This window comes from Cervus elaphus, chromosome 15 (assembly GCF_910594005.1).
Source record: "Cervus elaphus chromosome 15, mCerEla1.1, whole genome shotgun sequence".
In the NCBI taxonomy this organism is placed as follows: Eukaryota; Metazoa; Chordata; class Mammalia; order Artiodactyla; family Cervidae; genus Cervus; species Cervus elaphus.
The window spans coordinates 58,447,976-58,463,887 of NC_057829.1; the positions used below are offsets into that span (position 1 = coordinate 58,447,976).

Here is a 15,912-nt window from a genome sequence, read left to right on the forward strand (position 1 = left end):
ATAAAAAGATATAACCAGGAACAACCAGGTAGAACAGATGCGCAGGGCAAGGGACAGGGAAAGGATGCTGAGTGTCCATGCCCTCTCTGCCCACATCACTGTCCCAGCATCTCCACATATTCACCCACGCAGAAGTTCTCTGAATCCCTCCTCTTGGGTTTTTATGAGGGCTTCATTATAGGATTAATTGATGAAAATCACTGGCCATTGATGACTGAACTCAATCTCCAGCTGCTAGTTCCTACCCACCTCCCTGGAGGTGGAGAGTGAAGGGTGAGAGTAGGACCAAAAGTGTTAATCCTTTAATCTCAGGGTTGGTTCCCTTGGTAACAAGCCCCCATCCTTAGGTGCTTTTTTAAAAAAAAATTAACACAAACCCAGGAGTGGTGGAAAGAAGCCTGTTCTGATAACAAGGCATCTGTTTCACCTCTAAGGCACAGAGGCCATTTTAAGAAGTGAGGACAAGAGAACAAATACTATAACAAAAGATGCTCCTATTGCTCTTACTGCGCAGGAAATTCCAAGGATTTTGAGAACTATGAGCCAGGAACTCAGGTTGAAGATTATATATATGTGAGAAATACATTCAGAAATACATCTGAATGTGGCCAAATACATATTTCTCGTAAGTCAACATCTCAAGGGCTCTTCACATGTTCTGCACATTTAAATCTCAGAATGCAACTGTGACACTCCACTTGCTTTCTGCATGTTTGGAGAAGCTTCTTGGTTCTTCCCTCCTAATCATGAGCTATCATTCTCATCACCCTTCCCTATAATTTCCCCACCAAAACACCTTCCACCACCACCAATAAATCAGTTGCACATATATATTTGTAAGCACTCTTGAATTATTCTTTAGAACAAGGCAAAAGTATATGTTAATTTAGAATTCACATGGTCATTTGTCCCAGTTTGCCTAGGGCAGTACCAGTTTATGCCTAGGCAGTACCAGTTTATGCCTACTGCCCTGCATAATTTTTAAATGAGCTCCCCTTTTTACTCTAAAAAAAAGTCCCAGTTTGGAGGATAAATTATGTTTGCCCTATTTAAAAATACACCTTGCTTTTCCAGTAAAATGCTTTTCGGGTGACATGGTACTTTTGCCCACATCACTGCACTTCAGTTGCATAACAACTCTGCAAAGTCGGAAGGGAAATATTTTATCTCTGTTAATTAAATGAAGTAACCGAGGCTGACTTCAGGTAGCATAGTAGTGACTGTCGGAGGTCACACATTCAGTGACAGAATCAGGACTCCTGCTGATTTCAAGTCCAATATTGTTCAGCTGTGGACCACTTTGTTCAAATATCTAAGTAAAGACAAACCTCATTCTCTTGTTTAGTAACCTGCTTGCGCTTGGACCGAGGACAGTTTAGACAGGTCCATCCTTGCCCAGAGACTCTCTTTTTCACATCTGAAGCAAGCAAAGAGATGAAAAAAAGAATTATGGAAACATACAGAGGCTATTAGTGAATCCAGGGGCCAAATGACATAAATCTCTGATTTTACCAGGTGCAGTTAAATCAGGTTGTTGGAATTTTTTTCCCCTAACCACATGACAATAGGAAGGAAAGAAAGGAGGGAGGATGGAGAAAATGAACAAGGAAGAGAAATGCACGGACGGAAAGACAAAGACAATGAAGATCAACAGTGAATGCCTACAGTTACAAAAAGCAACAACAAATAAATGGGTTCCGCCCCAGTCTTACATTTCCCCCATAGATACGTGCTAAATTTTTTTTTAAACCCCAAACCAGTAAAAATCGACTTTCCTTGGGTAAGTGGCAAAGACAGATACAAAAGAGGAAAAACCCACGATCCTTCAAAGACAGGCATAGTGCTTGGCAAGGTCTTCAGGGTGTGCTACAGATGCTGAATGCCGCGCCACACGGATAAATAAATGCACCCTATTCTAACCTCCCCACCGGCCGCCCCAGGAGAAGGTTACAGGACCCGCGGGGGTCCAAGCCTCCCTTCGTAATGACAGAAAGGGGTCCAGTGTCGGTGGGAAGCATGACTCCACGTCGCTGGCCAGTCTAGCGGGACCGCAGCAGAGGGGTGGACGCCTTCGGCTCTGTCCCGGCTACCGCAGCCTAACCTGCAGGCAGCTGGCCTCGCGCTAGAGAAGCTGAAAGTGAGAGGGCAGCGGAGGACGAGCTCGGCTCTCGGGCGGGGGGGGCGGGGGGGGGCGGGGGGGGGGTGGTAGTGGGGGCGCATGCGCAGCATCCGGACTGCCGCGGGCCGGAAGAGCAGAACAGCAGAGCCGCGGCGGCAGGCTTCAGACGCCGCGGTGGCCGCGGGGAGAGCGCGGGCAGGGGATGCGGCCCCTGGATGATACTGGGGCCGCCAAGCGGCAGGAGTCCGGGCTGCCGCTGATGGACATCTCGTCCCCGGGCTTCAGGCAGGAGCCGGCGGCTGCCGAGGTAGTGGAGACGCCCGGCCCCGGAGGGTGCTGGCAGTGCCCGTCCTCGCCGTGCGGCTCGCGTGCCCAGCAGGGTGAGTGCGGGGCGCGGACCCTGGCGCGGGTCTCGCCCATGGGGGAACCAGGAGGTCGCCAGTGGGTGGGAGCTCCCGCAGCGGCGGGCGGGGGGCTGCGCATGGTGGACCGCGCCTCTCCTTCCCACCCTGCTGGAAGCTCCGGAACACTCTCGCGCTGTCACCTGCGGGCGGAGGGGGGGGGGGGGGCGCGGGGTGCGGGCTGGAAAGAAGAAGCCCCCTGCCTCCCAGTCGGCGGAAAGACCGGAGAAAGTTTCTGATTGCTTTGGAATCCGTTTAGGATTCTGAAACTGTTCCTATAATTAAAGTGTTGCTGGCAGGATCGTGGAGTCCGATTGTCGTTCGGTGCGCCCTGCTGGAGGTTGGGGGTCAGCGAGAAAGGCCATCACGAAGCGGGCTGAGGTTGGGAGGAAGCTAACCAAGAAAACTGATATCAATGGTAAACGGTGTTCCTCGAAGAGGAAGTTGAAAAGCATCAAGTCTAGAAAAATGTTTGTCTCAGTCTTAAGACTCTTGGGAAAGCAAAGTTGAGTGGGACCACTGGTTCTTAACCTTTTTTGAGTTACAAGGAATTTTTAGCAACTGAGGCAAAACGAGACAGAAGCACAATCTTACATACATGGGTAAGAGGTTCACGGACCCACCTCCAAGACCAGGGACACTTTATTTTGTTCAATGTCTTCCTTCCACAAATGATGAAACTGAGGCCCAGGAAAGTGAGGGCTTTGGCAAGATTTTGTTTGTTTTTTTTCTCCTAAGATTTGGCATGTTTGGAAAAGACACTCCACAGGTCTGGGCAGCAGCAGGCATAGGATCCCAGTTTGCTAGAGACCCAGTCCAGGGCCCTTCCTCTCAGCCTCAGGCACATTCCTCCTTCAACTTCACCACCCACTTGAAGCAGCTTCTTCCAAGAAAGAGAAACAGGCAGATCTCCTTTCAAAACAAAGTTACAGTCTGCACCACCTCATCCTCTAGGTCACCTCCCCTAGTGTGACCTGGGATTTCTATGCTGTTTAGCCAACCCCACTGTTCCCTATCTGTAGGAGTCACAAAGTTCACGAACTTTATAGAGAGACAAACCCCAGGGAGATGGTTCTTGCTCCATTTTCATCCTAAATGCTAAGAGAAATGATCAGGCTTCTGATTATTTATTTAGGGGTTACCTTCAGCTGAGGGCTTCCCTGGTGGCTCAGAGGTTAAAACGTCTGCCTGAAATGTGGGAGACCTGGGTTCAATCCCTGGATCGGGAAGATCCCCTGGAGAAGGAAATGGCAACCCACTCCAGTATTCTTGCCTGGAGAATCCCATGGACAGAGGAGCCTGGTGGGCTACAGTCCACGGGGTCGCAGAGTCGGACACAACTGAGCGACTTCACTTCACTTCACTTTCAGCTGAGTGGACCAGAGGTGCAGCTTTGAAGAGGTCAGATTCTTGTCTTAATATCCTAGGCCTGAATGTTCTGATGGGCTGCTGAGTTAGTCCTTGCAAGCTTTTAAGTGATTTCCCTGTTTGTGAATCAAAGAGGAATATTTCAGGCAGAACGTGGCAAAACCCATGTAAGCAATTGCACCCAAGAATCTTGAGGGGGTCTTTTAATTTCAAAGAAAGTTGCTAATAATAAGACTTAGAAATACTTATTATAAGGTAACTAGGTAATAATCCAAAAAAGGGAGTGCCACAGAAACACTTTAAACCTCTGTACTGTGGTCACTGAACTTTGTGACAGTATCATTTTAGCCTCTTAACCCAACTGCTTATCTCAAGAAAGTTCATTTTCAAGTTCAGGCTGAAACTTGTTACCCATTTTTCTTACATTCTTGGATAACCTTCACAGACAGCATATAGCTATCCTAAGACATCTGTTTATTTTCATGAGGGACAGTGTGAGTCTTAGACTGAAGCAAGGAGTTGTCTTAAGTCTGTGCCTCTCATTCTCCTGGAAGGAGTGAGTTCCTTAGGGTAGCAGTGGCCCTGAAACCAGCAGAGCTCTTTACAGTGACCAAGATCCTGTTTCAGTGGGTCTAGGGTAGGGCTGAGATGGAAGTTTTAAAAGTTCCTAAGTTGATTCTAATTCCCAACTGGGTAGTGAATCATCAGTTTAAAGGAGAGGATAGAGAAACCGAGCAACTTTTCAGTTTTCTTCTGACTCAAGAAATCACACTGTTGCCACTTAAGTTGAATTATTTAGAGTTACAAGATTATTTGATATGCTTGCATGGAGTATGATTGTGGAAGCATATATATAAGCAAATGCCTCTTTGGATTATGCTATTCTTGTTCATTTCCTTTGACAGGACTGAAATTATTGTTCTGTAAGAGACTGAAGTTTGCCAGTCCTCAGCCTCAGAACAATCAAGTTCAGCCAGACCTTGAAACTTAAAGTTTTAAAAGAGTTAAAATATCATAAGTTAAAATATTCCTTGAGAAAAATTTTAAAGTTTAGGTTGGAGAAGATCCCTGAAACACAGACCAAGATGTTTTTTGTCCTTGATCTTCCCATTCTGTTCTGTTCTGTCTGAGGGTGTAGGTTCTATGTAAGGATTAGGTTTCTTCTAAGAAAAACTATTTTATTTGGACCTGAATTCTGAAATTTCAGAAGCTGACCTCTAAGGCTGACCACAACCAAGACATGTACTTTGTGGTGCTTAACCTTCTAAAGCTTCCTTCTCATGGACTGAGTGGGTATGTACAGTTTGGTTCTTGCAGTATCTGAGCACATAGATATAGACTAGAATGGAGGATTCTGGTACTTATAACAGATAACCTATTACATGGCGACTGCTAACTCCAGGTCATTCCCTTCAGCTGTACACCTTGAACAGGAAAAGGTGGAGGCCTCTGGCCAGAATGGCATCTTTTACTACAAAGGTCAGGCTGTAGTGTACGCCCAGGAGGATTGTGCATCATCACAGTTTGGTCCCACTTTGCAAATTGTTTATCACTGTGGGCAAAAATATCTAGTTAACATGTGGATGTTGAAGTGTATTAGCTGATGTTTGTGCTTATCAGAAAAGGGCATTAAGACAAACAAACATTGTACAATACTGGTTTATGGCTGAGTAACCCACTGTAAATTCCTAGATTGGAATTATAATCTTGCTTTACTACAAATTGCATGTGCCTACACATCCTTCACCTCTGCTATGCTCATAACTAACAAGGGCCGTACTGTATTTCCACCCTATTCTCTCCTTGGTTTTTTGTGTGTTAGTTTTTAAAAAACTATTCTTCAGTGTGTGGCCTATCTTTTAAGGAGTTCTCTGCTTACCCTTTTGCATTTTGCTCTCCTCTGAATGACCAGGATGAGATTGAAAGCACGCTCTACTCCTCTCTTAGACAGCTGTGTAAGACACAGGCAGTGGCTGCTCCTATAGACCTTCATTAATGGACTGAATACTTGATGCCCTGGAGAGAACAGAAGTTTCCTGGTTAAGATCAAGCCAAGAATTAGATGGCAGTTCTTTTTTATCTTTTTTAAAAAATTTTAAGCACTTTGGGGTCAGAGGGGTAGATAACCTAGCTCCTGCCCTCAAAAAGTTGTGTTCTAAATGGAAGATAAGTTGTAAACCATGAAAACCTAAATATCTGCTTGCATGTGTGCTAAGTCGCTTCAGTCATGACTGACTCTTTGTGACCCTATGGACTGTAGCCCAACAGACTCCTCTGTCTATGGGATTCTCCAGGCAATAGTAGTGGAGTGGGTGGCCATGCCCTCCTCCAAGAGATCTTCCTGACCCAGGGATCGAGCCCTTGTCTCTTATGTCTCCTGTACTGGCAGGCAGATTCTTTACCACTCGTGCCAGCTGTTCAAAATAACTAAACAGAGAGCCTTCTCAGATTATGCTTTTGCCTGTGGTGTTAGACTATGCATCTTATATTATTAAAAAAAAAAACCCGCCAGGCTTTCTCACATTATTTCCTTCAGCAAATTTTTATTCAGCATCTTCCATGGGCCAGGCCTGAACAGCTCAGCTGAGCTCTCAGCCCTAGAGGAGCTCACAGGCTTGTGGGGGAAGCCAGATAATCAACAAGTAGCCACATCACACAGTTCGGACCTGTTTTCCAGAAAAGAACACGTTCTGTCTAAAGCTGAGTTCAGCAAGGAGGTGATATAAAATATCACTTGGAAGCATTTTTCTCTCGCCTTCTTGATAAATATTTCTTAAAGATTTCTTTCACCATCTTGGCAAGCTTGTACTTTTTTTTGACTTAAGAGTAAGGGAAGAGTCTTCAGTGAGCCAAAGAAATCCATTTTATAGCGTGAACTGCAGTTTAAAAATGTAGGCTTAAATTGTTGCCCTCTGCCTGTGTTCTCTACTCTGGGTGGGGAAAATGGTTCAGGTCCAGAGAATGGATATTAATTAGGAGGTAATATTTGTATTCTGTGAGTCATCAGTGTCATTCCATTTTTCTCAGTATCTAAGTAAAAGTGATAAAACATGGAAGCAAGGACTAACCAGAATTTAATCTTTTTCAGAAGCTGAGAAGAAAGCACCCTGTCCTGGACTTGGCTTGTTTTACACATTATTGTCTGCGTTCCTTTTCTCAGTGGGCTCCTTATTTGTTAAAAAAGTGCAAGACATCCACGCTGTAGAAATTAGTGCATTCCGATGTGTGTTCCAAATGCTAATCATTGTCCCTTGCTTAATATACAGAAAGTAAGTATTTCTTACGTGCCAAGTAGAAGGTATTAATAAATGTTTGTAAATCTTCTGACCTGCTTAAATCATCTACTCTCCAGCATCTGCTTTATCCCTCTCATAGATTTACCAGTCCTCATACCCTCTGGCTCAGATTAATGAAAAGTCACAAGGATCCACCCATAGAAGTTGCTCTCATAAGCACAAACCACATGCCCAACAAAGGAGGGGAAAGAGTTCAGTTATTCACCAGCCCCTCATTTTGAGAACAACGCTTTCCTTGTACAATTCCCCCCATCTTGTACCACCCTCCCTCTTTCCTTTGGCATAACAAGTATTTGGAGGAGAAAAGTAAACAAGAGGAAACAGTAGTGTCTCCTGGTGTCAGAGGTTTCTTTAACCAGGGCAGACAGAAAGGTACAGTAATAATATTTCAATCTTCCCACTAGGGTGCTGTGGGAAAGATGTAAGGAGATCTTAAGAAAGGCCTTTTGTAAAAAAAAAATTTAAATAATTACTTTATTGCCAAACAATGCTGACCATCATCTGAGCCTTCAGCCAGTCCTAGTCTTTTCACTGGTGAAGGGTCTTCCTTCATGTTGATGACTGCTGACTGCGCGGGGTGGTGGTTGCTGAAGGTTAAGGTGACTGTGGCAATTTCTTAAAATAAGACAGCAGTGAAGTTTGCCACATCAGCTGACTCTTTGAGAAAGGCCCTTTTAACTCCTTTCTTGTTCAGTGTCCTCATCTGCAAACTGGAGGGAATGATACCCTTTGTCCTCTACCCTATACGAAAACTGTATTCACCATCCTTACTGTCTTCTCCCCGGCCAGCCTCTCTTCCCCTTGCACGTGGACCCCATCCACACACCCTCCCCAGGTCAAAATTATGCCTCCCCCACACTGTTATAACCTCTACACATCCCTGTGTATTTAGACACCTGCGAGGAGGGACTGTTGGGTTCCTGGTGGCAGTTTGGCTCTTTGGGTAAAGATGTTTTGACTCCAAATGAAAAGCTTCAGTCACTTGCTACCAAAGTCTCCTTGTATCTATAACTCAGCACAGATTTACTTAGAATTGTTTCACTCCTTATCCCAAGCTTTTGGTGAAAAGGGTGAAAATACAGGAAGAGCAAAAATATAGTCAGAAATTCCTGTGTAGGTGTGGACAAGTCACAGTATTTTAGGAAATGATGGTGGGTAAGACTTAAGAAATGTTGAAGAGTGCCAACAGACCATTGATGTGAACACAATGATTCTCTCCATTTTGGAATAAAAATACTGGCAGTAAGGCACTTAGAAAAATTTTCTTACATTGTTGGCACTAATCTGTTTTGACCCATTTTACGTTTCACTATCATGGAAAAAACTCAGCTTCTCAAAGTATGGACCAAAGGTGACCTAACTTTCATTCCTAACTCCCTATATCAAGCCTAGATGCTGTTCTAAAAAGGCCAGCTCTGTAATAGACCAGTGAGCCGCACCTAGGCAGGAACTTACACAGTGCCCTGCTTTGTAAATATTTAATTAAAAACCATTTGAACAGCAGTTACTATACTTACCCAGATGCTACAGTTTCTTTTCCAGTGTATTTTAACTCATTTCCTAAGGAGAACAGTGAAAAGTTGTCTCATACGCAGTGGCTAAAATAAACTTTAGCATCGCTTCAACTTTAACAGAAAAAACTCATTAAGACTGAAAATGCACACTTGCATTCCCAAGTTTTCTTATATAGGGCAGCTAAATAGTGAAATTGTACCTATTATAAAAATAACACTTTTTCATTATAGAAAGTTTAGAGAAAATAAATATAAAGAAGAAAAATTACCTGTGAGTCTACCTGTATAAGGTATAACCACAATGAACATTTCAGTATATTTTCCTTTTTGTCTTTTTTTTACAAGCATATATCAATACATAGGGAAAATACTATCTCTATTTGCTGAATTATAATTATACTATTTATGTCTTATTTTTGCTTGTACTGTGAACACTTTAATGTCATTAGTTATACTTAGGAAACACTTTGTAAAAAGTATATTATAATAGTTGTAGACATAATTAATTTACCATTTCCTGTTTTTGAAAGTTAAGACTTTTAAGATAATGTTTAAGCATGTAATTTGAAAACAAATGCCAAGTCCATTTAATATGCATTCGTTCCTTTGAATTTACAGAACTGGGTTTATAGGCCCCAAAGGTCAACGAATCTACCTGCTCCTCAGAGGAGTCCTTGGTTCTAACGCCATGATCCTTTTGTACTATGCCTACCAGCTGACGTCTCTCGCAGATGCCACGGTTATCTCCTTTAGCTGCCCGGTGTTCACCTCTATAATTGCTTGCATATTTCTCAAGGAAAAATACAGCCCCTGGGACGCCCTCTTCACTGCCTTCACCATCACTGGAGTGATCCTGATCGTGAGGCCACCATTTTTGTTCGGTTCCGAAGTCGTGGAGACGGATAAAGACTATTCAGTTCACGTGAAGGGCGCTTTGGTGGCCCTCGCGCATGCTGTGTTTGCTGCCATTACTCTAGTTATCCTCAGAAAAATAGGGACATCTGTGGACTACATGTTGAGCATTTGGTATTATGTCATCATTGGCCTCATCGAGTGCGTCATCGTCCTTTCTATTTTAGGAGAATGGCGTCTTCCGCACTGCGGGCTGGACAGGCTATTTCTCATACTAATTGGAATGTTTGGTTTGGGAGGTCAGATGTTTCTGGCAAAAGCCCTTCAGATAGAAAAGGCAGGGCCAGTAGCATTAATGAAGACCATGGATGTGGTCTTTGCTTTTATCTTTCAGATTATTTTCTTTAATGACATGCCATCATGGTGGACAGTGGGTGGCTCCCTATGCGTAATAGCCAGTAGCACTGGAGCAGCCATTCGTAAATGGTGCCATAGTACCAAATAAAGCATCACTGCCAAAATGTGTATTTTTTTTAAAGTACACCGTCACCCAGTTCAGACACACAGTGGACACACACACCTGGAAAATCTGCATTTACTTCATTGATTATATTTAATACATTTCATAAAGTATCCTCTTTAGTTGAGAATAAGCCAGTCAGTTGGGTGTAGCAGTGATTTCTTTAGTCAATTATTTTTTGGTTTTGGATTTTTGTTGTTGTTGGGGTGGCATTGGTAGGTGTTGGTAAGAGGATAGATGATTCTTTGAAGAAAAACTGCACAATTTTTGACTCTAAGTATAAATATATGTAATTTTTAGAAGTGTATTTTTGGTACTGATGGGATATAGATGGGAGGAAATTTTAGATTCTCTTTCAGCAGTGTAGAGGCTGAAGAACTTACTGATAATAATGCTGCTATATAGTTAGTGTTATGCTGAGAATTCATTTGAAATGTAATCCCATTTAGGAGGCCAAAGCTGAAACTTGGAATAGGTGCCTACTTAATGGTATTAATAAAACAAATGAATTAGCCTTATTTTCAAGGCTTTTATAAACAATTGTCATTCTTTTAACCCGTATTTGTGCCTTTTCACTTTAATGCTAAAACTTTTATGCATAAACTTAAAAAAAAGAAAATCTTTCCATCACCACATCTGGCTAATAGTTTTCTGTTTTAGTGGCATTAGCAACTGTAGCTACATTCTGTAATTCTAACTGTCCTCTTTTTTTTTTTTTGAAACACCCCTAAATTTTTCTTAACCTTCTAAGATTTTAGGTGTTTAAAAATCATAAGAAAGAAATCTTGGCATAAGCAGTATGCACATTTCCATTCTGAAGTGTTTTCCCCATAATAGAAATGTGATTTTCTAGAAATTTTCTTTGAATTTATGGTGTTATGCCAAATAAAATTTTCTCAGGGTTTTATTCACTTTAACCATAAGAAACTGATGAGATTTTACCTTTTCAACTTACAAAAACCATAGTTCCTTATGGTTCACCCTATTAAGATACCTCTCTTACCTTCTAAACCAAATACTTAAGGGACTTTGGAGTATATTTTTTAAATTACTTTTTAAAATATAGTAATCCTAGTAAACTTATTTTTGTAGTCTTTTTCCCTTACGGAATTTTATATAATAATGCTTCATGTTATATATTAAATGTAAAGACCTGTGAATCCACAATTAATTGATTTTTGTAATTTCTTGGGAAAAAAAAAGAATCACTGTTAAATTCTAGTATATCAGTATGACCTTAAGTGTCAGTGCTGAACCATGATATTAACCTCATGAGTTCAAACAACACATTTTATATCTGGAATTTCTTCAGGCCAGTACTCTGTAGTTAAAGAGAGAATGTAACATTTAGGAGAACTTGAGAGGTTAATCAGGAAATAGAGAGTACATACTAATGGCTGTTTGTCACAGTGAACCCTTTATTGGTAGGGCTTCAGCTCTTACTGTATCAGACCTAGCATCTGTGATCTTAAGCCTACAGATTTGAACGCTTATAGGCTCCTTCCCATTGTTTCATCACAAATCTGCCAAAGTAAGAAAGAACTTGGCTTCTGAGGTTTATGCCATGGTGAGAAACGATCTTTTCCAGTAGTTCCCAGAGGAAATTTTTGGCTTGCTGATCTTCCCAAGTGCTTCCCACCAGACAAATCCTAAATGAAGTCTATTTAGGAGAGTCACACTATTATTATAACTTTAGCCTACTCTGCAGTATTCAAGTTTAGAGTTGCAGAACCATCATTTTGCAACTATGTTAGATAATTATAGACTTGGAGCTTTCTAGGGCTCAAAGGTTAGAGATCCTCTTGTAGGAGATATACTCCATGGTTAGGGATGCTAGGGAGGGGACCTGCCCAAGGTGGGTTTCCATGGTCTTATTTATCCCTCCTTTAGTTCCAAGGTAAAGTATGGAAAGTAAACCACTGCTTGAGATATCTAAGGTTAATTAACTCTCAGGGATGCCTCTCCTGGTTCTCTACCTTGCACAATAAAACAACCTATGGGACCTTGGAAGTTACATCCCTCTGGGCCTGTACATTTCAACAAAGTGGTTTTAGTACTTGAATGTCATAATATATGACCAAAGTTGGAGAAAATGTTTCTTCTCCTGACTTTTACAGGGTGTGATTCTTAAACCTTTTATAATGTCCAAGTTATATACAAGGATATGTATTGTAACAATTGTGGGTGTGTATATTTTGCAAAGACTTCAGTTCCTATATCTTGAAAAGGAAACTATTTTCATAAACTGCTTCTATTTTATAATTACTAATAAAGTTAATATGAAAGAAAAACTATATTTTGGTTTTAATGATTGTAGCGTATGCTTAGTTAATATAACTTGTTTCTTTTTTTAATCCATGTGCATCAAAATATATTTATTAAAGAGACTGACCTCTAGCCAGTTGTGATATAGTCTCAAGTTTCAAACTGTTTATCTCTCGGATACTGTCACATCAAATCTAATGTCTCCAAAATAATCTTATGTTCCAGTGAGGCCTTCATTGTTCTAGTTCCTCAGATCTTGAAGCAGTTTCTGTTCCAAGAGCTAATCTGTTACTAAGTCTTAGAGGGTCTTGTCTTCTTACTGGCTCATGAATTCTTCATCCTTTGCACTGCTGCTATCTTAGTCTAAGACTTATCCCCTCACACCTGAATTATCACAACAGTATCTTGGGTCTCTAGATCCAAGACTTCTAGACTCTTTGTTCCACTCAGATTCTTGTTCCACTGCCAGATTAATCTGCCTAAGGCCCTGCTTTCATTGTTACTCTGGTTTGCATGAAGGCATAACAATGCTTTCTTATACACCACATCACATTCAAATTATTCATCTGATCCTATTCCCACTTATCCAGCTTGATTTCCCACATCCCAAGACAAATTCCATACTCATGTCAGTCTCCCCACCAACTCCCACACTTGCCAAGAGATTCTTTCCTCTGTGTTTTGCGTGCTTTCTTTGCCTTCTAAAGCCTTTTAGCGTCCAGTGGCTCACCTGAGCCATTGTTTCTTCCACTGTCTCCAGCTTCTCCCACTCATACTTGTCCATCTTGGAAGAGTGGATAAAGCACTGGATTAGTCATCTGAAGATCTGGGGGTGGTGTCATCCCTTTCCATCTAGGCCCTTCCAGTTAGTGTCCTTGAGCCTGTTTTCCTCATTTGCTTCAATTATTAAGTACAAAAATATTACCTGCTCCAACCCATGTTACAAATAAGTGTCACAGAAGACTTGTAGACCACAAAGGAGGACAAAAACACTTAAGTACTGAACTGTGGTTACTATAGCAGAGTTGAGTATTCACTTCCTATTCAAAATGATGCCTAGCCCAGGGTCCTTCCCCCCTGAGCAGCCTCACCAGGAATGGTGTGAACAGTCTTCTTGATCACAAACCTTATTTGGCCCTCTCTTGCTGGCACAGAATCCTACTGTTGGAGAGCTCTGATTTCCTGGGTGACATGCCCAGGAAGGGACGCCAAGGGTCACCAGCCTTTTAATCTTATCCATAGGTGTTGCCACCTTCCCAGTTCTGGCTTTAGCTCTGTGAATATTGCACTTGGCTTTGACTGGGGCTGGGGAGGGCGCTGGTGAGCCTGATTCTCTGTGTGTTTCACATGTAGTATTCGTCAAACTCAGCATAGCTCTTCTAGTCTCTTATCTTTTCACCCAGTAGGCATAATTAGTCTAGTGAGGGTAATTTAGTGGGAAGAGAGCCAGACCTCTTTGATAACATGCTGGCCCCCAGTGTAGGTGTATGGCACCATGGTCAGGACTGGACGTGAGGATTTGGTAATTACAGTGCAGGCTGGTCAGCCTGAGCACTACTCTAAGCACACCGTTACATGATCCCTTTGGTCCCTTATATCAAATCTAATACAGCTACCGTATTCACTTAGAGTTCTGCAAGACACCCATCAGGGACCCTCTGGGATCCATAAAGACCATTCAAGTTTTAGCCTATTTGAACACCAGGCCTGGAAAACCAGTTCACAGAGAGCCCATGGACCTTGGCACTGCCCATCATTTCCTGGAAATTGGAGGATTTATGGCAGGAGGGTAAGGAGCAGACATATTTGGTGTCAAGGTAAGGCAAAAATGTTATACCATAGAAGTCCAGTCCACAAGAAAACGTTCCAATGGGTTCCTATGCTAGCTGTCATCTACTGAGCCAGATTTGCAGCAATATGAAACATGCTATTTTTATCACTAAAAATATAGTTACTTTTCATAAGAATGTTGTTGTTGTTTAATCACTAAGTCATGTCCAACTCTTTTGCAACCCCATGGACTGTAGCCCTCCAGGCTCTGCTGTTCATGGAATTTCCCAGGCACAAATACTGGAGTAGGTTGCCATTTCTTTCTCCAGGGGATCTTCCCAACCCAGGGACTGAACCTACATCTCCTGCATTGGCAGATGGATTCTTTACCACTGAGCCATCCGGGAAGCAAGAATGTTATTTATATTACCATATAATGGAATTATTTTAAATAAATAAATTCAAACTTTTAGCTTTGCTTTTAAATATTGTTTTATATATATATGTGTGTGTATAAATATATGTGTGTCTGTATATATATATCTCCCACTTAAACCTGAAGCTCTTTGGAGTCCTCAGAAATGTTTAAGAGAGTAAAGGGGTGCAGCACCAAAAATTTTTTGGCCCATGGTCATTGGTAGTGGTGGTGGTGGCTTAATTGCTAAGTCCGGGTCAATGCTTTGGACCCCACAGACTGTGGCCCACCAGGCTTCTCTGTCCAAGGGATTTCTCAAGCAAGAATACTGGAGTGAGTTGTCATTTCCTTCTCCAGGGGATCTTCCTGACCCAGGGATCTAACCCAGTATTGCAGGTAGATTCTTTACTGACCGAGCCACTAGGGAAGCCCATTAGCAAATTGTCTCTGTTACTTCCTGTATATGTACTTTGGTTTCTTCGTATGTGCACTTTAGAAAAGTCAGAAGACTTTGTACTATGCAGCGTAGTACTTACATCCATACAACTTCTACAAAGGGCAATTTGACAGCATCAATTAATTTACAGATGCATGTTATTTTTTCACCCAGAAATTTCATTTCAGGAATTTGAATTACATATATTTATAATTACAGGAATTGCAGATATACTTTCTTACTGTAAAATGACATATACAAGATTATTTACTACAACATTAAAGTGGTGGCTCAGATGGTAAAGCATCTCTCTGCAATGCTGGAGACCCGGGTTCAATCTCTGGGTCGGGAAGATCCCCTGAAGAAGGAAATGGCAACCCACTCCAGTACTCTTGCCTGGAAAATCCCATGGACAGAGGAGCCTGGTAGGCTACAGTCCATAGGGTTGCAAAGAGTCAGACAAGACTGAGAGAATTTACTATTACAACATTACTTAAAAGCAAAAAACAGAACTAGCCTAAATGTTTCTCAATAGGATACTGGTTAAATCAGCAACGGTACATACACAAAATAAAATGCCATTGAAAGTAAATTAAGGGAGAACAAGGGAGCTTTACATGCATAGATGTGAGATGTGGGATAATTTTCAAGATTAAGTGAAAAGGCAAGATTCAGATAGTAGTAGAGTATGAGAGCAATTGTATAAAAAGAAGGTAAATAATATTTCAGGAAGAGATACACAAATTTGGTAACACTGGTTGCCTTTAGGGAGAAGAAACTGGTGGCTGAAGAACAGGGTGGAAATGAGACTTTTCATTGCATCCCCTTTTATACCTTTTGAATTTTGAGCTATGTGAATATATAATGTAGTACACAAATAAAATAGAAAATAAAGCTGGTAGAACAAAACCAAAAAGATGACATGACATAAAGGTCAGGAGAATAGAAAGGAGGGA

General features: G+C 41.8%; 1 protein-coding gene across 2 annotated transcripts; it reads left to right on the plus strand.

The window, feature by feature from the left end:
• Nucleotides 1-2,227: 2,227 nt before the first annotated feature.
• Nucleotides 2,228-12,364, plus strand: SLC35G1 (solute carrier family 35 member G1). Of its 2 annotated transcripts, none has more exons than XM_043926643.1 (3): nt 2,228-2,499; nt 6,977-7,157; nt 9,317-12,364. In XM_043926643.1, exons 1-3 carry the CDS (start codon nt 2,322-2,324, stop codon nt 10,053-10,055), a joined length of 1,098 nt encoding a protein of 365 aa, XP_043782578.1. In that variant the 5' UTR covers nt 2,228-2,321; the 3' UTR covers nt 10,056-12,364. The 2 variants fall into 2 exon arrangements, with proteins under 2 accessions (XP_043782578.1, XP_043782580.1); XM_043926645.1 differs by having other exon boundaries at nt 2,236-2,499; nt 6,980-7,157.
• Nucleotides 12,365-15,912: the final 3,548 nt, after the last annotated feature.